Source organism: Rhinatrema bivittatum, chromosome 4, assembly GCF_901001135.1.
Source record: "Rhinatrema bivittatum chromosome 4, aRhiBiv1.1, whole genome shotgun sequence".
NCBI classification, from domain to species: Eukaryota; Metazoa; Chordata; class Amphibia; order Gymnophiona; family Rhinatrematidae; genus Rhinatrema; species Rhinatrema bivittatum.
The window spans coordinates 42823270-42849685 of record NC_042618.1 but is presented as its reverse complement, the minus strand read 5'-3'; the positions used below and the strand labels follow the sequence as shown (position 1 = coordinate 42849685).

The 26416-nt window shown below is 46.0% G+C and overlaps 1 protein-coding gene across 2 annotated transcripts in view; it reads right to left on the bottom strand.

Annotated features, from left to right (window-relative positions):
• The window catches only part of TDRD9 (tudor domain containing 9), a 292409-nt gene that overhangs the window by 135597 nt on the left and 130396 nt on the right, over positions 1–26416 (bottom strand). For both annotated transcript variants that reach the window (XM_029598050.1, XM_029598051.1), the window contains exons 16-22: positions 22405–22570; positions 22249–22312; positions 20793–20856; positions 19391–19435; positions 17679–17732; positions 11466–11582; positions 1890–1997 (exon numbers count right to left, since the gene is read on the bottom strand). In XM_029598050.1, coding sequence (XP_029453910.1) covers positions 1890–1997; positions 11466–11582; positions 17679–17732; positions 19391–19435; positions 20793–20856; positions 22249–22312; positions 22405–22570 — 618 coding nt within the window. The remainder of the gene's footprint in view (positions 1–1889; positions 1998–11465; positions 11583–17678; positions 17733–19390; positions 19436–20792; positions 20857–22248; positions 22313–22404; positions 22571–26416) is intronic.

Sequence of the window (26416 nt, the reverse complement as noted above, 5' to 3'; positions counted from 1 at the left end):
TTTGTGAATTCTTGGCACTATAGATTAATTGATAAAAGTTTTCACATTTTTTATTTTCAGAAGCCAATTCTGGAATTCTGCAGGGCATTTAACACGCTTAGAATTTTGTCACATATTAAATACAAGTATGGCCCCTGAAGAAGCATTTTCATGCGAAACACCGGCTGTTGTCCAGCCCATACTCTCAAGCTAGTTGCTGAGAGGTTTATATTTATTGACCAACAATATATGCTGACAAAGTTGTATGCTATCATTTGAAGTGAGACATGCATGTATGGACTGTGTTATTGTCTAAAAGTTGACATTTTTGCGAAACAATTGAAAAACACGATAACATTTTGAAACCGCAGATGATTAAACAGTCTGGAAGACCTTGTCGGCTGATAAGGTACTTCGTCTGGCTTGCTGATGCGGCTTCAACATTTAATTTAATTTTGAAATTATTAATTATATAAGAGCCGAGAGGCTTCTAACAAAAAATGATAAAAAATTCCAAAAAATTAAAAATTATAATCAAAGTAACAGATGACATCTAACACCGTTTAAGAGAGTGGTAATACTAGTGTATTGAATGGTTTATTCTGTGTTCCCTTTTTTCTTATACTATCAAATAACGTGAGCCAGTGAGTGAGGGGATACAGGTGGGATAGCGGAAGGGTAGACTGCACCGTCCACTGCCTCCACATTTTTTTCTGGGAAGGTCCGATGGGAAGAGGGGAATTGCACTGTCCACTGCCGTGGCAAGGGTCAAATTCTGCAGCCCTTACAGCAGGAGACCAGGGGCAGCAAGTATAGCCCTACTGTAGCCCATAGACTTTGCACCAGTTTTTCAAGGGACAATACAAGCATGCTTTTCCTCTTTGAAACTGTTCCAAGAAAACTTACCTATATACACTTGCAACTGCTTTTTTCAGTTTTGAAAATGCAAAAACCATGCGCTTTGTTGGCTCCCCCAACCTAATCCTGCCTCTGAGCTCACCAATTTTTTTCCCACCTAGGCTCTTTCCTAAGGAAAGGATGGGCAATTCTCAGATGGCACAATTTACCGGCTTTTGAAAATTGCCCTATGCATTATTTCAGCACATACAAAGTGTCAGGCTAATAAAGCTTCCTGAAACTGAGCGAGACAGAATATACACATTTTATCTTACAAACATCTCCAAGATGCACATTTCCCAAAACCAACAGAGCAAATAAAAGACATCCCACAAAACAATGAGCAGGAAAAACTTTGAATGATCCTGAAGGGAACAGGAGAAAAAGCAGTGAAAGCGGTAAAATGTGTAGTATGCTAGTGCCAGGACAGAAATGTAATCTGACCAGAGACCATCAGACCAAGTCAACAAGTATTTATGAATTATTTTTTTTGGGGGGGGGGGGGGGGGGGGGGGGGGGGTTGTGAAGACTGCGAAAAGGTGAAAGCCTTTTTTTTGTCTGGACCCAAGCAGGAATATTATTGATTCCAAGACATCTAGGACAGACAGAGGTGATCCTAGTTTTCCCCCAGTGCATCCATGGACTTGTAGATAAAACTTCTTTTAAGAAAAATAGGAGTAGGTCATAGATGCATTTTGTTTTTGGAAGGAGTTCACTTCCTCTGCTTATTCTTTGAAGTTTTTGCAAGTTTCGAATGATAAAATTTCAGCTGTTACTGTAAGCTCCCTGCAAAGTGCCATTATTGCCCTCAAAGCAATTAAAAAATAAAATTAAAAATATATAATGTTAAGAACAGTAACATTTAATTATAGAGCACATAAATGATAGTAACAAGTAAGGAAGCAACGGTCTACCTGTGAGGTTGAAACAGAGAATCACTGCACACCCAGCAATGCCCTGCATCCATTTCGGAAGACAGCAAGGCCCTCAGATAGCCCTTTGCCATTACGTACCATAACAGTTGTTTTGGGATCTCTTCCAGCCAGCTCTCTCACAGCCATCTCTTCATCGCTTTGTCCGAAAGTAAAGTAGTTTGGGTAGAAAGCACCAGCCATTACGACCTGAAACACAAACACAGGCCATTACAAAATAAAACAGTCTTAGCTGTACACATGCATGCAGAAAGATTTCCAGAATGGAAGGTTTTACGCTAATGTATGTTTGAGGTTTTTCTGCATTGTTAAACATACACATTATACCATTCCAACAAATTGTGATTAAACTGGATTAGAAAGGAACATGGCTTAAAATAATCTGTTAAAAGTCCATAGGCTGGGGAAAAACAAGGAAACAAGCAATAGAGAGTGCTTCCTTCTTTTGAGCTTGTACAGTGTGTTAAACCGAAATACTCTAGTACAAACCAGAAGAAGAAAGAAAAACCCACCCTTAAGAATCACAAGGAATAAACTGTGGGATGAGGAAATCACGCAAAGTTTGGTAAGACAGGACAAAAGTCCAAAAGGAGCCAAGCATGATGCAAGGAGCAGTTCAGAGTTTTATGGATGTAGATACCTTCCCAGGAGATTCCAGACTCAGCAGCAACTCATGAAAAAGGCCGACGGCACCAAGCACAATTTGATGAATGAGATGCCAGAAGGGGCAAGGCCCAATCAGCCCTGCAAAAACCTCAAAGAATAAGCAGAGGAAGTAAATGCCTTCCAAAAAAAAGGTTTTTTAAATTTTTTTTTCCACTTTAGTTTTTAATAAAGAAGGAGCCTACTTTCAAACTTTAGAGCAATGGTTCTTTTATAACTTGCAAGAATAACCATTTAAACGCCGTTCTCTGGCCTCTACAACATAGGATGCGAATGAGGCAAACCAGCTGCTGCCTTGGAAAGAGAATCTGACAAGAACTGGGAGAGAAGGAGGTGGAGATAAGGCAACATAGAGCAGCACTGCCTGCTACAAAGCTGGCAGAGGGTACAGGATTGCTCACCCAGCCCAATGGGCGGTCAAGGGCAGGGAATTGTGCTAGGACAGGAGCACTACTGCCTACTCCTAGGAGTTGGGAAACAGGGGCTTCTCACCCTACCCAGCCAATGAGACAAGTGGGCACTAGAGCTCATAGCACTGTACACCCACACAAGGCATTCCAACTGTATGTGCCCATGAAAGGTGAAGAAAATGCAATATTTACTCACAAAGCTTGTGCCTGACCACTATGTAGCACAGAGACTCGCTCCCCTTATTTATTAAGAAGTTTTATGATCTGCCTATTTTGAAATACAATTCTAAGCAGATTACAAATATACAAGTACAACTATAGATAATAAATGTAGCAAGCTAGACTAACACCATAAAAATAGTAATAAAATAAATGCTTAATTTAAAAAAAAAAAAAAAAAAAAATCTAAACAGTCATCCAAATGTGAGACCACTTGCGAAAAAGCTTATAAACTTGAAATCGCATGCAGCTCACGAGGTAGCTCATTCAATAACCGTGGGCCCACAACACCAAGCTCGATTCCAGGCAGAGCGGAGCTGCACTGGAAGCCAATGCAAGCGCTGCAGAATCAGAGAAATACATTCTCGAGCAGGGAAGGCCATAATCCAACAGGCTGCTGTGCTCTGCAACTATGAATGCTTTCAATAAATACTCTGGAAGGCCAACATAACAAAGAATTACAGTAGTCCAGAGTAGTTAAAACAAATGCCTGGACGTACCACTGTCCAAAAATCCTCTACAAGCAAAATAGATTTCAACTGTCGAAGCAGTCGTAACTTAAAAATAACTAATTTAATAGCAGCATTTAACTGAGGTTTAAGACTCAACTGAGTAAAAAAATAAAACCCAAATCCTGAAAAGTATCAACAAGCGACAAGGGAAAGTCAGCAACATACAAGTTCAAAAGCTCTTCAGGGATCGATTACAAGAAACCCTCATAGCCATAGTTTTAGTCAAATTTAATGAAGACAATTAAACATAAACCTCTCATGAGGGACTTTGTCAAACGCCTTCTGAAAATCCAAATACGCTACATCTACTGGTTCACCTTTATCCACATGTTTAACAACTCCTTCAAAAAAAAAATGAAGGAAATTTGTGAGGCAAGTCTTCCCTTGGGTAAATCCATGTTGACTGCGTTCTATTATACCATGTCTTTCTATATGCTCTGTGATTTTGATCTTTAGAATAGTTTCCACTATTTTTCCCGGCACTGAAGTCAGGCTCACTGGTCTATAGTTTCCAGGATCGCCCCTGGAGCTCTTTTTAAATATTGGGGTTACATTGGTCACCCTCCAGTCTTCAGGTACAATAGATGATTTTAATGATAGGTTACAAATTTTAACTAATAGATCATAAATTTCATTTTTTAGTTCCTTCAGTACCCTAGGATATATACCATCTAGACCAGGTGATTTGCTACTCTCTAGTTTGTCAATCTTCCAGGTTCACAGTGATTTGGTTCAGTTCGTCTGACTCATCACCCTTGAAAACCATCTCCGGAACTGGTATCTCCCCAACATCCTCATTAGTAAACACAGAAGAATTCATTTAGTCTTTCTGCAATGGCCTTATCTTCCCTAAGAGCCTGTTTAACCCCTCAGTCATCTAACGGGTCCAATCGACTCCCTCACAGGTTTCTTGCTTCGGATATATTTTTTAAAGTTTTTGCTATGAGTTTTTGCCTGTATGGCAAACTTCATTTCAAATTCTCTCCTCACCTATTTTATAAGAAAATTATTCCTTACCTGCTAATTTTCGTTCCTGTAGTACCAAGGATCAGTCCAGACAGTGGGCTATATCCCCCGTCCAACAGATGGAGTCAGACAAGAACTTCTGAGGGCGCTGCCATACAAGACAGCATACCAAGTGTCCCTCTTCAGTAAATAGACTATCAAAGCCATACCAAAGGAGAAAAGCGTGAGGAATCAAGCGAAAAACATGTACCAATAACTATGAATTAGAATTGAACAAAAGGCAAATTGCCAAGAGAACCTTAAACTGCAGACACAGAAAAGATCAATGACAGTACATCGAGCAGGAGCAACCCCCAATGAAAACATCAATGTCTGGACTGATCCTTGGTACTACAGGAATGAAAATTAGCAGGTTAGGAATAATTTTCTTTTCCCTGTATGTACCAGGATCAATCCAGATGGTGGGATGTACCAAAACTTCCCTACTGAGGGAGGGCCTTAGATAGCCCTGCTCGAATGACATTTTGACCAAAGGACCCGAAAGTCTGAGACTATACGTCCAAGCGATAGTGACCCGCAAAAGTATGTAGCGACTTCCAAGTCGCTACTCTACATATCTCCTGAGTGGAAACAGATTGACTCTCCGCCCAGGAGGTTGCTTGAGAACGAAGAGAGTGGGCTTTGACACCCATCGGCAGTGTCTTTCCTGTGCCAATGTACACCGCCTCAATCCAGCAGGCAATAGTAGTCTTGGAAGCCTTGGACCCCTTCTTGGGCCCCGACCAAAGTACGAACAGGTGGTCCGAGAGACAAAAACTCCGAAGGGTCGCTCGCGGCAAAGGAAGGAAGCTCTACCGTCTGATTCAGATGGAACGTGGAGACCACCTTGGGAAGGAACGAGGGAACCGCGCGCAAGGTAACCCCCGAGACTGTGAACCGCAAATAAGGTTCCCTGCAGGAGAGGGCCTGGAGCTCGGAAACACGCCGGGCTGAACCAATGTCCACCAGAAACACTGTCTTGAGAGTCAGATCTTTGAGTGAGGCAGTACCTATTGGCTCGAAAGGCGGTCCCCCCCCAGGATCCGAAGAACCAAGTTGAGCCTCCAAGGCGGACAAGGCGCTTGCAGTGGTGGTTTCAAATGCTTTACTCCCCTGAGGAAGCGGATGTCGTCTGGGTGGGAAGAAAGCGGAATTTTCTCCTCGCGTCAGAGGAGAGCCCCTAGTGCTGCTACCTGTAGCCTGAGAGAGTTATAGGCTAATCCCTTCTCTAGGCCTGCCTGCAGGAAAGAAAGGATCTGAGGAACGGAAGCATGTCAGAGTAGTGTTGCATGTGCCGAACACCATGACTCGAAGACCTTCCAGACCCGAACGTAGGCAACCGAAGTTGAGGTCTTGCGTGCCTGGAGGAGAGTCGAGATCACCGCGCTTCTGGATAACCACAGTGCCTCAGTTTGCGCCTCTCAAAAGCTAGGTCGCAAGACAGAAGTGATCTGCCTGGTCGAAAAATATTGGGCCCTGTCGAAGCAAGTGGGGTAGGTGACCGAGGCGTAGGGGGTCCATCTACCACTAGATTGAGTAGATCCGCGAACCATGGTCTTCGGGGCCACTCCGGCGCCACCAGAATGACTGTGCCCGGATCACACTCGATTCTTCGTAGAACCTTTCCCACCAGTGGCCAAGGTGGGAATACGTAAAGTAGAATCTGGTGGGGCCACGGCGGCACTAGGGCATCTACGCCCCTTTCCCGTCTGCGGCTGAAGAATCGAGGAGCCTTTGCGTTGTGAGCTGTCGCTATGAGGTCTAAATGGGGGGGTCCCCCAATGTTGCATGAGGCGCATCGCGTCTTCGGAGAGCTTCCACTCTCCCGGGTCTAGATGTTGCCGGCTTAAGAAGTCCACTTAAATGTTGTCCACTCCCGCGATGTGAGATGCCACCAGGCGAGGTAGGTGGAGTTCCACCCACTGCATGAACTTGTCCGTTTCTAGCGAGATGGGTCGACTTCTTGTAACCACCCCCCCGGCAAGATATGTATGCCACCGTGGTCCTGTTGTCCGAGAGTATCCTGACCGACTGATGGCGAACGAGAGGGAGGAAGACCTTCAGCGCTAGACGAACCGCTCTGGTCTCCAGGTGATTGATCGGCCACTGTGCTTGCGATTTCGTCCACTGCCCCTGCAGGGACCTCGACTGGCATACTGCACCCCATCCAGAGAGGCTGGCATCGGTGGTGACTATTATCCAGTCCGGAACTTCCAAAGGCATACCCTGGGCCAGATGGGAAGGGTCCAACCACCAAAGAAAAAACTGGACTCTGCCGAGCGCGGTAGCGGAAGGATGGCCTAGAAGTCTCGCGACACTGGTTTCCAACGGGATAGCAATGCTCTCTGGAGTAGCTGCATGTGCGTGAAAGCCCATGGTACGAGATCGATAGTGGACGCCATGGAACCCAGGACTTGGAGATAATCCCAGGCTATTGGCAAGGGAAGTTCAGAATTTGGTCCCGTAACGCCTGGGCCCGGTCCGGCCGTAGGAAGACTTTGCCTGCCGCCTTGTCGAAGTGCGCTCCCAAGAAATCCAATGACTGGGATGGCGTAAGCTTGCTCTTGGTATAGTTGACAACCCAGCCAAGTGACTGGAGAAGCCGCACCACTCTGTTGACTGTCTGGTAGCCTTGACTCAAGGATTTCGCTCGAATGAGCCAGTCATCCAGGTAGGAATGGACCAAAATTCCCTCCCGACAGAGGGCCGCTGCCACAACCACCAAGACCTTTGTGAAGACTCGTGGGGCGGTCGCCAGGCCGAAGGGGAGGGCCTGGAACTGAAAGTGCTGTCCCAAGATCTTGAACCGGAGGAATCGTTGATGAGCCTTGAAGATCGGTATGTGCAGGTATGCCTCCGTGAGATCCAGGAACTCTCCTCTGTGAACAGCCGCGATGACAGAGCGCAGGGTCTCCATCCGGAAGCATGGGACCTTGAGAGCCTGGTTGACCGACTTGAGGTCCAGAATTGGCCGGAAAGCGCCGTCCTTCTTGAGGACCATGAAGTAAATGGAATAGTGGCCCCGGCCTATTTCAGAGGGGGGAATTGGAACAATCACCCCCAGCGTGAGGAGACTGTCTAGAGTCTGGCGAACGTGAATCTGGTTTTGTGGGGACCCTCAGGGGGAAAAGAGAAACCTGTCTCTTGGAATCAGAGCAAAATCCAATGCGTAGCCATGCTTTAGAACATCTAGGACCCACTGATCTGATGTGATCCGGAGCCATTCCTCGTAGAAGAGGGAGATCAGGCCCCCGATCCTGGGAAATCGGAGAGCAGTTCGGCCTAGCATCATTGGGGGAGGGGGGGGCGGCTTATAAGACGTCCCCTGGGGCATCCCCTCCTTGGTAGATCTGCGGCCACGAAATGGCCGTGTCCAGGAATGCGAGCGGGACGAGGGAGGCTGCAGTGTCTGCTGCCTCGTAGTCCGAAAACGGCGTTGATTGCGAAAACGACTTCTGGATGAAGTGAACGATCTGGAGGAACGTGGGCGGTCCTCCGGAAGCCTGTGGACCGCATTTTCTCTAAGCAACTTAATGATCTGATCCAGATCCTCACTAAAGAGGAATCCCAGATGAGTCTTGGAAGAGGAGTCTGCCGACCAGTTACGGAGCCAGAGCAGCCGCCACCGCCATTGATCTGGCTAGGACTCTCAGGAGATCATACAGGGCATCCGCCCCATATGCAATGACTGCCTCCAAACGGTCCGCCTGACGAGTCTCCTCGGGGGGGGGGAAGGTCCAGAGAGGTAAGAAGTTGTTGCACCCAGCAGAGACCCGCTCGTTGTGCTAGCGAACTGCAGATGGCGGCTCGAACCCCTAGCGCCGAGACTTTGAAGACCCGCTTGAGGTACACCTCCAACTTTGTCCTGAAGATCCCGCAGCGCTGTGCCTCCTGTCAGTGGTATGGTGGTGCGTTTGGTGACCGAGACAGCGGAATCGACTATCGGCACACGGAGTATCTCCAAGAAATCCTCAGGGAGTGGGTAGAGTTTCTCCATGGCTCTAGTGACCTTAAGGGTTGCCTCTGGCGAATCCCATTCCCTGGATAACCACTGGAGAAAGGTTGGATAGGTGGGAAACGCCTTCACCGGCAGCCGGAGCCCAGCCAGCAAGGGGTCCCCCTTCTTCACCAGAGGTGCAGGCGCCTGGGGATCTGGAGGAGGATAGATATTCAAGCTCCTGCAAGATATGAGGAATCACGTGCTCCAACTCCTCCCGTTGAAAAATGCAGAGGACCATGGGGTCATCCCCTTCCATCTGGGCCGCCAGGAGGTGGTTTGTCAGTAGGCGAGCCTGGCCTCTGGTCCCCCACGTCCCCGGGGAGGACGGGACCCACACCGTGCCGGCCTGGTGGAACGGGAGCTGCACCCCCTGCCCCCAATGGTTCCCGAGGGGTTCCCCCAGGAAGCGGACCTGCTCTGGCAAGCTTGGGGGGGGGGGGGGGGGGGGAGGGGGGCTGGGAGAGAGATCCGGATGATTGGACATCCTGGCCAGGTATGCATTAGTAATATAAAGTCTGAAGTAAGCGGCGGTGGTCCTGGAGAGGCCCGAGATGGAGCCTCCCCTGGTAGGGGCCCCTCCTCCAGGGGCTGCACAGGGACCAGGGGCGGCGGAAAATCTGAAAAAGGTGCCTATGTCTCGTCCTCCGAGGATCCGGAATCCCTAGCATGCTGTAACAAAATGGCCGCCATTCCCGCGATCGGGCCTGTCGCTGTCCCTCAGCCCGGGACCTGACCGCGCGACACTGAAGCAGTCGTCCCCTGTGAGCTGCCCTCCCCGCCGGGGAGGCAGGCAGTGCAAACGCCATCCCAGGATAGCTGGGACTCGGGCCGCCCACATGCAGTGCATGCCGCTGCTCTCAGCATGCCGCCGAGAGAGGGAGGGGGGGGGGGGGAAGAGTGCAGGAAAGCAGAGTCCTGCTGTGCCGAGGTGCTCCGAAAAACGGAGAGGCCGTCGCTGACACCCCACCGACCCGATTCCAAAAGGACACGCCGGGGAATGTGACCTCTCGGCTGGCAGCGGCCCCGGGGAATGAGCGTCGCAGGGTAGATCGTGTGCGAGGGGGGAGAGAGGATGGAGCCCTCCAAAGTGAACCCCTCCCCCACGGCCCGGCGCGATAAAAAGAAGCAGAGAGCCCTGCAAAGAAAAGGTAAACAAATCACTTACCCCAATCCTCTCCCAAAGGCAGAAAGAGAGAAAGAAATAAACAGCAAGCCCTGCTGGCAAGGCTCTGTGGAGAGCTAGGCTGTAGACTCTCCCTCAAAAGTTATAAGGACACTGGTTTTTTTAAACTTGATTCCTCACTTCAACAATACCAAAGAAAGCAAGAAGAGACTGAAAGAAAATTACACTAAGATCAGTGTACTGGGGAACCTCTGTTCCCCTGCTCCTATCTGCTGGAGTCAGAAAGATACTGAAGAGGGACACTTGGTATGCTGTCTTATATGGCAGCGCCCTCAGAAGTTCTTGTCTGACTCCATCTGCTGGACGGGGGACATAATCCACCATCTGGACTGATCCTGGTACATACATGGAACAATGTTTTACACTTGACAATGCAGACCAACCCAGATTAGTATATACAATAGAGGTTAATGAACCATCCACCGGAAAAAACATTGACATTGAAAGAGGCAAAAACCAAACAAATATTAAATAAAACAGTAGAGATCACAGAACCCTGCAGAGCTCAGCATTAAACCGCCTGAAAGAGAAACATTTACAATTTTAGGAAGCACTTCTATAAAGTGGGGTTGCAAAGCCCAAATAACCCAAAAATGGCAAGGGTAAGATTCAATTTAGATTAACCACTCTCCGCCTCCAAAGATGCCACATATGCGCACAATTAAGGGTCATCACGATCCCACTTCCAGCCCCCAGCTGTTCTTATCTGAACAATAACTGGCAAAATCATTCATAGCCACTGTGAAGGCAAGATGGCACAGGAGTGTGCACCAGGCGATTAACAATCCCAAAAAGTTAATGAGGGGTGATTAAATGAAATCTGCAATTGAAAAGGAATATAATTTGTACTGGAAAGAAAAAAAAAAAGCCACAAGTAGATCTAACCATAGCCTGTAGACAGTCACTTGGCAGTCACTGTCCCAGAGCTTCCTTCACTCCTGCACAGCCCTACGCATGCCACATTTGTTCTGAACAAGCTACTCTGTGAAGCAAAGAAAACATGCACTAAACCCAGTGTATGAAGTGGGGGCCACATCTTGAATACTAAACAACTGAACTACCACCAAGGAAAGACCGAGGCCCCCCTACTGGTCCTCTGCAACCTGGAGAAGCAGCCTAGTGGTTAGAGCAGCAGACTGAACCAAGATGGCCAGGGGTCAAATCCCACTGACACTCATTGTGACTTTGGGCAAGTCACTTTACCCTCCATTGCCTCAGGTACAAACAGATTGTGAGCCCTCTGGGGTCAGAGAAATAGCTACAGTACCTGAACATAATCCACGTTGAAGTGCTGAAAAGCGGAATATAAATTTAAAAAAAAAAAAAGATAGTCAAATTGGCCCTACAGGGCTGGACCAAATTCCTACCTGAGACAGAAAGCTAAAATCAAAGGAAATCAAAAAGTGGCGAGAACAAGGGGCCATGTAAATTGGCGCCCCACCTCCCATTCAAGTGGTAAAGAATGGGAATCTTCCATCAGGCACTAGTCCCAACATATCAAAACCAGAAAGTTACAAATAATATTTACCTGCATTTCCCTCCTGCAGCCAGGCAGAACACAAAAAACAGCCCAGCATGCTGTGAGAACTTTAGGGGTGGTCTCATTAAGAGACAATAATTCTACCCGCAAACCTGTAGTCAAATCTGAACGTCTTGCAGTTGTACCTGCAAAATGAAGCGCTGCTTGTAGGTGTACTCATGATCCATGGCAGGGCACTGCGCGTTAACGTACATGCCGAATCTCTGGACTCTGTTCCTCAGCTCCTGGAAGAGTTCGGCCACCTACACACAGAGGTACAAGTTCAGAAAAAGCAGCACCAACAGTTAAGGAGTCATCGCAATATCACCTGCTCTGTTTCTTCTATCAACTCTCTCTTTCCCTTCATCACTGGTATATTTTTCTTTTTTTATATAAAAACAAAAAGGGGGCTGATTTTACAGAGACCGTCATCTCCTATTTTTAAAGTTCTGCCTTCCTTCAGTTTTGCATTGTGTATTCATCCTTTACACGTTTCAATGTGATGCCGGCATGGAGCCTCTGATATGAGACTAACCAAGTACACAAGCCTAAGGGGCTTCCAAAAACTTTAAATGACCATCTCCCCTTCAGCAAGGAAATGAAAAAAAAACCAAAACCCACCCAAAATCAGGACTTAGTAATTTTATGCATTTTAAACACCCACATGGAAAAATGGGCAAACCAAGGAGGAAAGAAAACTGTACTAAATGCATAGATTTTCTAGCTCTTTTCAGCTTTAACCCCCATTGAAAATGGTCTCAGTCTTATCAGAACAAGGTCATTTTCAAAAGCGGGAGCAAATTCCTCTTTCCCCTCCTCGAGTCTGGTCCTAATCAGTGAATCTTCATGGAGTTATTAAGCCTCTGGAGAGAACTACTGAACCAGCCCTTATGCACTGGTTTCTTATGCAAGTTAAAAAAGCATGAAAAAACAAATCTTAAAATGTAAAAAGATCTGCAAAATGACAGCTGGATTCGTCAAGCCACAATATTTTTTCACGTGAGGGGGGGGGGAGGGTCCCGTGGGGAGGGACAAAACACCGTGACTAAACGGCCCTTTCACACAATGACAGCCCCCAACCTCCAGGGACAGCCATCGCCTTAAAGGGCCGACGACTGGGAAAAAGGCCGGCAAAAGAAAATTGAGCAGGGCTCAGGGCCGAGGATGCCCCGACCTCCAAAAAGGTTTAAAAATAATTTTAATGCATGCACGGCGACAGCCACACCCCCCTCAACCCCGTCTTCAGTTAAGTCCATGCCATAAAAACACCTGGCGTGCGGTTGAGGGCCGGCGGTCACCGCAAGGCGAAAGTTGGGAATTGACCACAAAGTTGGGGGAAAAGTGGGCGATAGAAAAACCTACCGGACCGGGGAGCACCGACCACGAAGGGAGAAATCAGACGAGGAAAGTAAGAACGTGAAACTTGTACAAGAAAACCCAGAAAAGAGCTCCATGCACCGTGGAAAAGAAGAGAGACTGAAGGGGGACCTCGCGAGGACGCACGGATAGTTAACAGGCTGGGCATGCTGTCCGCAGGTCAAAGCTTCTAGAAAAACTTTGACAAATGTTTTCCGTGCCAGGCTCCATCGGATGTCGTCACCCACATGTGAGGACGACCATCCTGCCTGTCCTAGGAGAACCCCAAAATCATTAGTGGTATACTGCCTCCTCCCCCAAAAAGTATTAAAAAAATGCATTGGTGGTGGTGGTGTGGGGGGGGGGGGGTGGTGTGGGACACCCCCCCCCCCAGAAAATGGCACCAACCTGACCTTGCTCTAGTCATAGTGTCGGGGGCTAGGGGATGTCTCAGGCCCCATCTTGAGAACTTCAACTTTTTTTTTCAAGGTTTGAGGGTGTGGGGGGAGGGGGGGGGGAAAATCAAGTGTTCCCACACCACCACTGCATTTTTTTTTTTTTAATACTTTTGGGGTAAAGGGGGGGAGTCTATTGGACGGGAGGGAGTCCTTAATGGCACTATGTCATAGGAAGTGGGGGGGGGGGCGCTTTGCTGCGCATGGCACTTAATCTATTTTTAAACCTTTTGGGGGTCAGGGCTGCCTCAAGCAGGCGTTTATATGCCGAATCATGGGCCTATGACGGGAGTTCGATTTTGAGCACAGCTATATTCACAGCGACACGAACATCTTCTTGAGTTAAGTATTTATATATGATTTGGGACTTTTAGGGTTTAAGTCTTTTTGGAATAAAACTGAACCAGCAGATGAAAGAGAATTTTTGGTGCACATTTCTGACACCGTTTACAGCCCGTTGCGCAGCAAGACTCTATAGATTGCATTTTTAGGTATCTGATACTGTGTTCATAGAAAGAATCATTTCAAGAATTCATTAGTGTTGGTTTATATATTTTGAATTATTTTTCAAAAGAAACAAGAGAACATTACTGTTCTGCTCACCAATTTATCAATCCATACATATTATCGTATTGATTAAATAATTTTATTTCAAAGATTCTATATTCACAATATTTCCACTTATTTAAATACACCATTCACACTGCAACATCCCACTAAAAATATATACTAGTATTTTTTGCTATAAAAACCCCACTCTTATTTCATACCCACAGATGTGCAAAAATCCACCCCAATATGTCAAAGTCCCATCGGTCCAACTTTCTTCTTATAAATGAATGCTACCTTATTAACATTTAAATCTTTTTCCTTTTTTTTTCCCCACACAAAATGGATCCTCAATGGTTCAAGATTCAGCTCCCAATGATGGCTCAATTCATAAAGATTATTTCAACAGCCCTTATTTCAAAAGGCCAACTCAATTCCCAATGGTGGCAGATGCAAAATTACTGTTTCAAAAGCCTGTTTCAGAAGCCCGACGCCATGGCGTTTCGGCAGCGTCCCACCTGCATCAGGAGCACTTCACAAAAATGTTAACACATTCAAATCCACCACGATAGTTCTTATATTAAGCTCTTTATGTTGAAATCTACAGTACTCTACACTCATCCGCTCTGATCCGACCACAGTTTTTCTAATGCTCTTATCCGGTGTCAGTGAATCTCACCATATTCCCTCAGATTTAAATATCCCAACTCCTCCCCCCATGTCGTCATCAGCACCCACGAATGTATACTCTAAACCCCTAGCGATTCTCACATTCATTTCTACAATAAAGTTATTCATACTCACTCACTAAAACTATCCCTCAGGGTGAAGCCATTGAGATGGTGAGACAATATATGGCCCAGAGAGATGATAGGGGTAGAATCCCAACTGAATTCATAGTAGAACTTACTAAATATGCCAGGACACAAAATTATTGTTGTTTTGGGAATAGATACTTCAAAAACAAGTAAAGGGGGTTGCCATGGGGGCTTCTATGGCCCCAGACATTGCGAATTTATACATGGGTGAGTTTGAGAAACAGGTGATGGTTTCAGAGATGTATAGATCCCTTGTTAGAATGTGGAAACGTTTCACTGATGATATATTGATTATTTGGGATGGGTCCCGTGAAGACCTTGAACAGTTTATTGAATGGTTGAATATTCAAAACACACATGTACAATTCACAGCGGACATTAACAATAAGGTTATTCATTTTTTAGACATTGAGATTAGTATTCAGGGGAAAGAATTTGCATTCTCTATTTTCAGGAAGGAGACGGACAGGAACACAATTCTCCATTTTCAGAGTTGCCATCCTGCAAAATTATGAGAAAATATCCCTATGGGGCAATTTCTACGTTCAATACTGCAAGAAAGTGAATAAGTTGTTAACCATTTTCAGCGAAGTCCTGAGAGCAACTGTGATAAAAAGCAGTGGATACAAAGTTGCACGCACAGCGGTGCGGCAGTGGAAGTAGAACATTTAACAAATAGCTCGGACTGAGAATGAAAATGGTGGCTGTCTTTAAACATGGGATGTAAGGTTCGGGTCTTCAATATTGAATGGTAGCCCAGATAAAAGTGATCTCAACATAAAGAGCTTGATATAAGAACTATCGTGGTGGATTTGAATGTGTTAACATTTTTGTGAAGTGCTCCTGATGCAGGCGGGAACGCCGCCGAAAAGCCATGGCGTCGGGCTTATGAAACGGGCTTTTGAAACAGTAATTTTGCATCTTCCACCACTGGGAATTGAGTTGGCCTTTTGAAATAAGGGCTGTTGAAATAACAATCTTTTTGAATTGAGCCATCATTGGGAACTAAATCTTGAACCATTGAGGATCCATTTTGTGTGAAAAAAAAAAGGGAAAAAGATTTAAATGTTAATAAGAAGGTAGCATTCATTTATAAGAAGAAGGTTGGACCAATGGGACTTTGACATGTTGGGGTGGATTTTTGCACATCTGTGGGTATGAAATAAGAGTGGGGTTTTTATATCAAAAAATACTAGTATATATTTTTAGTGGGATGTTGCAATGTGAATGGTGTATTTAAATAAGTGGAAATATTGTGAATATAGAATCTTTGAAATAAATTATTTAATCAATACGATAATATGTATGGATTGATAAATTGGTGAGCAGAATAGTAATGTTCTCTTGTTTCTTTTGAAAAATAATTATCATTGGATAAGGGATTGTCGGTATTGGTATTGTTTTTAGTTATATATTTTGGAACCTGTTTCTTTTATAATTTTGTGATCAGGGGTTCCTGCGTGTCATTTTGTTGGTATCTTTCTTTAAATATTATAACTATAATGACCCTTACAATCACATGGCCCTAATAAGCTGCCATTTTGGAAAGAGAATCTCTTAATGTTAAATAAAAAGTGTATATACACAAGGGAAGACATACAAGGCTGTTGGAATCTGTTACAAGCATTAACACTTGGACGTGGGCTTCTCATGTCGCTGTCGGGATGTGGCTCCATAGTTGGAACTGCAGGAATGTCATAGCAGGAGTTTCATGCCTGCCGTAACATCCAAAACCAAGATCCTGACCCTAGCCTACAAATCCCCCAAAGATTTGACCCCAACCTACCTTAGCAGTTCCCTCGCTCCCTACAGACTTCCCCCGCCCATGAACTATGTGCCTCAAAGGCACCAGGAGAAGAGCCTTCGTAGGCTCTGCCCCAACACTCTGAAATGCCTTGCCCCCGAGGCCTCCCAAACTTCAGGAAAACAGTAAAAGCCTGGCTCTTCGAGGAAGCATGTGGCACTAGCTAACCCTAAGCCCACTGTAACCACATACAGAGACCGCCTATAAAGCATGGCAGCCTAGACTTTCTGGAAATCTGTCTTCCTCTCCCACAGGGTACCAAATCCACTCATTCCACCAAGCCTCCTACTGCTTGAACCGAAGCTACTTCAACTCTCTCCCCTGCCCCCACCACTTGACCCCTACCAGTACTGATAAGCTAACACACGAGACCATAAGAAAAGGCATGCAGGATCAGACCAAGGCCTATCAAGACCCACATCCTGTCTCCGACTGGCAGATTCCATAAAGTATATATCTATTTCCAGTTATTCATGCACAGGGATAGCAATAGCCTTCCTTAGTCTACCTGGCTAACAATGTTGTATGAACTTTTCTTTTAGGAACTTGTCCAAATATTTTTTAACCCCTGCTATTCTAAGTCCCTTAATCACATCCTCTGGCAACAGATTACACAGCTCGACTGCACGCTGAGTGAAAAAAGGGTTTTTATTTTTACAACATTGCTTGGTATACTATGCATTATCGCTTGTTTTAGCACACCATAACCAATATCTATTATTAATGTAATATCACATTATTAAAAATCAATAACTCACATTTTGAACTTTTGTTGGAAATGCATGGCAAATAGACAATATATAAAAAAAATGTTAGAAAAGCATTTTTCCGAAAGCATGGACTCACGTGATTGCAGCGTTCATCTGCACTCTTCTTCATGGTAGGCTCTGCCCACAGGTTAAGCCCTCAAGAACTGAACAGACCAGGCTGGCCCCAGTGGCTAAGCAGTAATACTTTGAAATGCCATGTGAAAAATTTAATTTTGGGTCTGGTTTCAGCTCTCCAGGCCAGCCAGGCCTACAGAGACGCGTCCTAGGCAGCATTCACAGGCTGCAGTGGGGATGGCGTCTCCCCCACTATCCTCCGATCACCTACTGGTTGAACTTTAGAATTCCACACGCAGCGGTCTGCGGAGAAAGCCATGGCTCCTGGCCAAGGAACTGTCACTGCAAAGGTTGGGCTAGGTAAAAGTTTACAAGATGGGTGGGTGGGTGACCATGGGTAACTATAAACCAAAACCTATGGGTGCCATAGCTGATAGGAGGCCGATTCCGAATGAGCTGGAAAATTCGAAAGAGGGGCCACAAAACAAGCTACCCCCATCAGGATGCAGCACCCGAGCACGTTTATGTAAGAGTGAACTGACTTTCCACCCACCTCTCTGACTCTCTTGATTTGAAAGTAATTTGATCGTCCCCACTCCAATTCATCCTGTTGGGGCAGAAAGCAAAAAACAGACAGATGTGCATAACCACGGGAAATGCCAAACAGATCAGAAACTGTCTTTACTGTATAACATCTCCTTGCAGTCTTCTTTTGCATGCTGCATTAAATATCACTTTTCAGTCAGATTTTATTTAATCTCTTTTCACTAAAAATAAAGGTTTAATAAATACTAGTTGGAAGATTTATCCTCTGCCTTCATTCTTTTATCTTTAACTTCTTGATTAGGTAAACTCTTCAAAAAAGTGAATTAAAAAGCAGAGGTAAACAAAGTGAAGGAAAACAGCTGAAGATGGAGGTTTTAAATGTCCATTTTTTATGGATGACTGACATTAGAAACCTGTCTGAACTGAGGGCTATATTCAGTCACTGTCCAGATAGCTGGATACATTTATCCGGCTAACTTTGCTAACTGTGGAGGTATATTCAATAGTGCAGTCACATCACTGAAGCTGGCTAACTATAGGCCAGATCTTTGGCCTAACCGGCTAACTCTGAGGTGAAGGAGGACATGGAAGATTTCAGGCAGGTCAATTTAAAGAAAGAAACTAAATTTAAGAAAGCTCACAGCTAGTTGGGAGATGCGAGAACTGCAAGCACCACAACCTAGGTTACATTTTAAAAGCAAGCAGTACATCAGTACCAGAGCTATTTTCCAGTCTACAAGTGAGAGAGCTATTGACTAATCATTGCATCATTTTTTGGACTATGACAGAAAACTTATTAGCCAGCTATAATTTAGCCAGGTAAGTGCCCAAGTCATCATTTAGATTGATAACTTCTGAGTTATCCAGCTAAATGCTTTTTGAATATGGACCTCTCTATTTACAGCCCTCAATTCAGGAAAAATAGCCAGCATGTTTTCCTTTGTAAGAGCATGTCCCACTGATTCAGGCATGACTGATACTGATATTGCCTTGTACAGATCATGACTGTGGCTATTATAATGGCAACAATTGTTTTTTTACAACAGTATTTTATGTAATGTTAGGATAAAGCATATACAGTAATAGAATACTTCTGCTGGAGACCGAGAAATACTGAGGAACTGCAGGTGGCACACCAGTTTACAAGACAGTGTCAGCGAAACTGTCTCCATCTGCTGGAAGGGAGGCAAAACCAAGGAGTCTGGACTGATCTGGGCATGTACAGGGAATACAATATTTTCCTTATTTTTCTGTCCCTTGGCTTTTGTGTTTTATGCTATCAATCCTTTGGAAGTATGTACAGAAAGAGTCCTCTGGATTGCAACTGGTAAACACATTGGTCAGTAGATCACACAAATCTCTTATCTTTCTGTCATAGTCCAATAAATGATGCACCGATTAGTCGACAGCTCCCTCACTTATAGACCGGTAAATAGCTCTGGTTCTGATGTAAATGCTCTCTCTTAAAATGTAACCTAGGTTGTGCTTCCTGCTGTTCTCACCTCTCTCAACTGGCTGTGAGCTTTCTTAAATTTAGTTTCTTTCTTTAAACTGACCTGCCTGAAATCTTCCATGTCCTCACCAGCTTTCGAGCAGGGATTTCCTCTGGAGAAGAGCCAGCTGCCTGAGATGGGAGGTGGGCACAAGGATGGGGAACAGCAAACATCAAGGTGATGTGCTCATCCACACAATACACACACGCTTCAGTTCACAACCAACCTTTGGGCGCCTCAATTCTCCACTCTCTCTGCAGGTCTGCCATGTCTAAATCAAACAAGAGAGGATTACAGTTAATGGCTGCAAGAAAAATGGGGGGGTGGATTAAAGAGCCTTGTAAACCTACTGGCTACAGAAAAAGTGAGGGTTCATACAGCTATACAAACCACAGTTCAAGCAACATGCACAATATATAATCCTAAAAAAAATATATTTATATAATAATATATTTATATAATAATATATTTATATAATATAATATATAATAATATAATATATAATAATATAATATATAATAATATAATATATAATAATATAATATAATATATATAATATATATATATATTATATAATATATATTATAATATATATAATATATATTATATATATATTATATATGGCATGTGACGTCACTTCTTGAGTGGCCAATTGCACGCACAGAGGCCGCTTTCGCCCGTGCGATGCGTCTATCTTCGCGGGCAGCTGGAGGCAGGGGAGGGGAGCCGTGGTCCCTCGTCGCCGATGTCAGTCTCCGGAGGGGGGCTGCAAAAAAGGTAAGTCGCTTCGTTGCTTTTCACTGCCAGTCCTCTCCCCTCCTCCCGAAAAGCAAGGCTGCTTTTCGCGCCTTGCTTCGGGAGGAAGGGAGAGAGGACTGACAATCCCGAGCGTAGGAGAACCGTCCACTTCCTGGTACCTGTCATTTCAAATGTCATTTGAAATGACGGATCCCAGCGTGTCCATGAAGCGTTAGGCCAGCGCACCCAGGATACTGTATAGCGCTCTATACAGTAAAATGGGTTGCGCGGGCCTAACGCTTCACGGATGCAGCTTGCATTTGCAAGCTATTTACATACAGTATCGAGCGGTAGGTGAGCTGGACTGTGCGTGCGGCAACCGCGGGTGCGCCCGGCACTAACGCAGCTCTCCCTACTGCTCCTTACTGTATAGGCCCGACTATTAGGACATAGGGAAGGAGCTGCATTTTGCTATCTTGATCATGTTGACACTGCAATACTTATCTGTTATATGGGGGGGGGGGGAAGAAGGATACCAAAGGCTGTGCCCAGCTCATGTACTTAATAGATCACCCAAGAACAGAGCTTCCTAAAACTGTCTAGGGGAACCCTAGCCAGTCAGATTTTCTGGATATCCACAGAGAACATGCATAAGATAAGCTAGTATGCAGTGCAGACCTAGTGCACACAAACGTATCTCATGCATATTCATTATGGAGAGGGGGCATGTCCCAGGACTCATTTGGGAAGCCCTACCATAAAAGCAATGAAAGCACTCCATGCTCACCTGTCACTCAGGGTAGAAGCCAGCAGCAGACCCAATTCTTCTGATATGTGGGACCCTGCTGCCACCTAACTGATCTACTCAAGTTATCTAAGTCTGTATTTACCTTAAAAGCATTCACAAGTGCAATACAGTCACTCCTGCTGTTCCCAGAAAATGACATTTTGTTCCTGAAACATAACGATAAAATGTATCAGGATTTAATGCTTAGAGGAAGGGATTAGGAGAGAAGAGAGTTTCCATTTCCTGGTCCCACACCCAGATAACCAATAACTGGGCAGACTGATGCAAAAAGGTGCTTGCAGCCCAACATACGGTTTCACCCCTGCATCTGAACGCTCATGTTGTGAGCGAAAACCTCTCTGCCAATGCAGCAAGGAGTTTTACACTTGCGTGACTACTGCTCAGTGTCCTTGCATGGAAATCCCATGAAATTAGGGCATTAAGCACTACTCTTCAATGCAGTGAGGTGCGCTGGCCTAACTCAGGTTTTCTTAATACTGGAAACTTAACTCCTGGGTCAGAGATGGAGTTAAGTTTCCGGTGTGTAGGCAAAAAATATCCAAAAACGAATTTATTTTCCACTCCGCCACCACTCAGCCGGATATGTACTGATTTATCCGGATAGGTGGCGGTGGCTAACCGCAGCCAGGTAAGTCCGTATTTATACGGATATCTTTTCTTTTAAATTTTCTGTACAGTCCACTTTCTTCCCTGGTTCTCCCCCCCCCCCCCCACACACACACACCCAGAGTAAAAATGTGGGTTTGACCGGTGCTGAATGCACATTTTAACTCAGTTTACACACTTTTTAATTCCTGATACATTAGCATATTAGCTTACTACATCAGGAGTTTTAAAAATTTTTTAATCTGGGCATTAAAAAATGTGCAATTTCTTAACACCCAGATTTCTGCATCGGCCTGAGATATCTTTGAAACGTTACCTTTTATAGTTCTGAACCTCAGTCTAATGGCAATGTTATCTATGCACAGAATTTGCTTAGTTCCCAGGTAGTTGCATGCATCTGATGGGGGCTAGCAGGTGTATAAGTATGCAAGCATGCACATGCTCGTACGAGCCCGAAGGTGGCCCTGTGCAGTCATCAGAAAATGGGTTCTGTGGGCTGGGAGAAGTTAGCCAGGTTACTGGATGGAGGTGCCAGGCAGTCTTAGCACAACAGGCTGAGTGAGCTGTGAGGGGGAGGCGGCCCATGCACTGGGCAGGACCAGGGGCCCAAATCTTCTCCAGTGAAGTTTCACCAGGCAACAATCAATACTTTTATAATAGTTTAATCCACTGTTGATGTAATTACTATTTTTCCTATATTTGTTACTTTCTCATTTATTCTAATGCTGTTTGGATTTTTTTAACACCTGATTTACAATGTAACCCCATGCTAAATATGTAAGCCGCTGTGATCTACCTCTGGAACGACAGTATATAAAAAGCATGCATAAATAGTTTAAATATCATTAGAATAGAGGGGACACGTCCATTACCTACAGATGTTAATAAATGATCAAATAGTAACAAAGGGATATAAAGCTGAAGTATCATACCTATAGCCATCCAGATACTGCCTATAAGGCATTGCAAAGAAATTCTTCAGAGAAAGAGCTGCAGCTGAGAAAGGATGCATGAACATAAGATTAACCACCACTGAAGATAGCACCTTTTAAAAACATCCATATAACAAGTTATATTTCCCACTTTACCTATGATGAGGCATTCCTCCAGGCATCCAAAGACATGTCCTAAGACAATCAGTTTACCGAGCTGCAGATCCACGGGTAATTGTGCCAGCACTCTTCCGAGGAATGTTAGCTCTCCGTCATAGGGATTGTCACCCCGACCATTTCTGCTCACTGCCAGGGCTCCTACCTACACAGAACATGAGCTCTAAGTTACAGCAAGTCAGGAAGGCTTAAAGCTAAAGGAAAATTGGGTTCTCACCTGCTAATTTTCATTCCTGTAGTACCATGGATCAGTCCAGACCGCTGGGTTGTGTCTCCCTTCCAGCAGATGGAGTCAGAGAACAAACTGAAAGACACCCCCCTCTTATACTGGTGTCACCTGCGATCCTTCAGTATAATCCATACCATAGCAGAATGAAACAGATCATAACTACAACACAAGAACCAATGGCTATAATCAAACCACGTAATGAAGAAACTGTTTTAAGTTCCAGAGCTTATGTATATGGAGGGAGTACTTCCCCTAAGTAAATGTACAGGCTGCTCACTGAAAATATTCTGCAGAATAAAAAAGGAAAAAATGATACCGAACGGACTCTCCAGATGACAAGGGCAGGCGCCTGGACTGATCCATGGTACTACAGGAATGAAAATTAGCAGGTGAGAACCCAATTTTCCTTTCCCTGTACGTACCAGGATCAGTTCAGACTGCTGAGATGTACCCAAGCTGCCCTAAATGGGGTGGGACCTGGAAAGTCCCGTTCGAAGAACGCTACTGCCAAAACTGTCGCCATCCAGAGAACGGACATCCAACGGTAATGCTTAGCAAAAAAGTGTTGTAGTGACTTCCAAGTAGCTGCTCTACAAATCTCCTGCGGCGAAACAGTGACTTTCAGCCCAAAATGCAGTCTTGAGACTGAATGGAATGTGCTTTTTAAACCTTCCAGCACTTCACGGCCAAGGCATATGTCGAGGCTATTGCTTCCTTCAACCAACCATCGGGCAATAGTGGCTTTGGAGGCCCTATGTCCTCTCTTAGGACCACTCCATAAGATGAACAGATGATCAGACAAACGAAACGCATTCGTCACTTCCAGATAGCTCAGAAGAATCTGTCACACATCCAATCGTCGCAGGTCACGAGCCTGTGGCGAATCCCTATCCAAATCCGTGGAGGCAGGCAACTCCACAGTCTGATTCAAATGAAACTCTGACACGACCTTCGGAAGAAGAAAAAAAAAAAAAAGGGGGGGGACACCATTCGAAGAGATACCCAGAATCCGCAGAAAAGGCTCCCTATATGACAAAGCTTGAAGCTCCGAGATACGCAGAGCTGATGTGATAGCTACTAAGTAGATTGTCTTTAACGTCAAATCCTTCAAGGTGGCCTGTTTAACAGGCTCAAAAGGTAGACCACATAGGCCCCGGAGAACTAGATTTAAACTCCAAGAAGGACATACCAGACGAACCGGAGGATTCAGATGCTTTGCCCCTCTCAGAAAACGCGCCACATCTGGATGCGACGCCAGGGATGTTCCGTCAATCTTGCCCCGCAAACACCCCCAGGGCCGCTACCTGAACCCCGAGGGAGCTGCACGCCAAATCCTTCTTCAGGCCCTCCTGCAAGAAAGCTAGAATATGGACAACTGAGGCGTGACGCGGGGACACATTCAAACTGCCACACCAATAATCGAAAACTTTCCAGACTCATAGGTGAGCGATGTAGATGCCTTCCGTGCCCTCAATAGGGTGGAAATAACCAAATCCGTATAACCCTTCTTCCTCAACTGTCGCCTCTCATAAGCCAAGCCGCTAGACAAAAGCGATCCACCTTATCGAAAAATACTGGACCCTGCCGCAGAAGATTCGGTAGATGACCAAGACGAAGAGGACAGTCCACTGCTAGATTGATCAGGTCCACGAACCACGGCCGCTAGGGCCACCCCAGAGCCACAAGTATGACTGAGCTGGTGTGCCTCTCTATCCTTCGCAATACCTTGCCCACCAATGGCCATGGAGGAAAGACGTACAAGAGAATGTCGCGAGGCCATGGCAGGACCAGAGCGTCGACACCTTCTGCCCCGTGCTCCCTTCTGCAACTGAAGAACTGAGCCGCCTTGACATTTCTCTGAGTGGCAATCAAATTGAAGCAAGGTATCCCCTACCGATGAGTCACAAGACGCATCGCTTCGCCGGACAGTTCCCACTCCCCAGGATCTAGCTGCTAACTAAATCCGCCTGAATGTTGATGCCAGCTATGTGGGAAGCTGCGAACCGCACCAGATGGCGCTCCGCCCAGCGCATCAAGCGATCTGCCTCCAACACTATCGGACGAATTCTGGTTCCGCCCTGACAATTGATGTAAGACACCGGTGTCGCATTGTCCGAAACACACCGAACGACAGCTCACTAGGGGAAGGAAACTTCACAACGCCAGCCGAACCGCCCTGGTCTCCAAGCGATTTATGGACCACTGAGCCTGATGCCCTGTCCAACAACCCTGCGCTGCCTGCGATTGATAAACTGCTCCCCATCCGGAGAGACTGGCGTCCGTAGTCATAACCACCCACTGAGGCTCCTCCAGGTCCATCCTGCGCTGCACGTGGGCCGGAATCAACCACCACTGGAGACTGGACTTGGCTGGATCCTTGAGTGGTAGACTTGACTTGGAACTCCTCAGATTTCGGGTCCCATCGAGATAGTAACACCCTCTGCAAGGGCCGCATATGAGCAAAAGCCCAAGGGACTAACTCCAGAGTAGACGCCATAGAACCAACCACCTGCAAGTAATCCCAAACTCGGGGCAGTGGTAGGGACAGCCTCCGCCGTATCTGAGCCATCAACTTGTCGCTTTGCTCCTGCATGAGAAACACTTTGCCAATCGACGTGTCAAAATGAGCCCCCAAGAAGTTCAGTATCTGGGAAGGAACTAATTGACTTTTGGCAAAATTGACTACCCAACCAAGGGACTGTAGCCTGGACACCACGGAGTGAACTGCCTTCCGACAAAGCTCCTCAGACTTCGTGAGGATGAGCCAATCATCCAGGTAGGGATGCACCAAGATTCCTTCCCTCCTGAGGGCCGCAGCTACGACCACCATGACTGGTGAAAACGCGGGGCACCGTTGCCAACCCGAACAGGAGCGCCTGAAACTGATAGTGCTCACGCAAAATCATGAACCGGAGAAACCGCAGATACTGTTCGCAGATCCCTATGTGAAAATATGCTTCTGTCAGATCCAAAGAAGCCAAATAATTCTCTGGAGTGGACGGCCGCAATGACAGAGCGGAGAGTTTCCATGCAAAACGAGGGACCTGGAGCGCCTTGTTTACCTTCTTCAGATCCAATATTGGACGGAATGAGCCTTCCTTCTTGGGCACCACGAAATAAATGGAGTATCTGCCGGTCCTGCATTCCTCCGGTGGGACTGGGACAATGGCCCCTAGCTCTTTCAACTGGCGCAGAGTTTGAAGTAATGCCGTCCATTTGGCGCAGGCCCCGCAGGGCGACATGACAAACAGTTCTCGCAATGGGCATGCAAAATCCAAAGCATAGCCGTGTTCAATAATGCTTAGCACCCACTGGTCTGACGTAATCTTGACCCACTCCTAGAGAAAAAGACAGGCGGCCGCCTATCACCGAACAGAGGAGTGGGCCTGGACACCTTCATTGGGAGGACTTGCCCTGGAAGACCCCTGAGGACCACCGTCGCGGGGAGGCCTGCGTCCATGAAAGGAATGAGGCCAAGTGTGCGACCTCGTCTATGACCGACGCGAATTGAATGCCGGGGCTCTGGACCGCCGAAGCTTGCGCTGCCCTCGATAGTGTGGACAAGCTGATCTGAAAAACCTGGGAGCCCTTGGTTTATCTTCTGGCAACCTGTACACCTTATTGTCCCCAAGGGACTTAAGGGCCTCCAGCTCATCCCCGAACAAAAATTTGCCTTTAAAAGGAAGATTGCCCCAACTGGGTCTTGAAGGAAACATCCGCCGACCAGTTGCGGAACCACAGAAGCCTTCTCACTGAGACCGC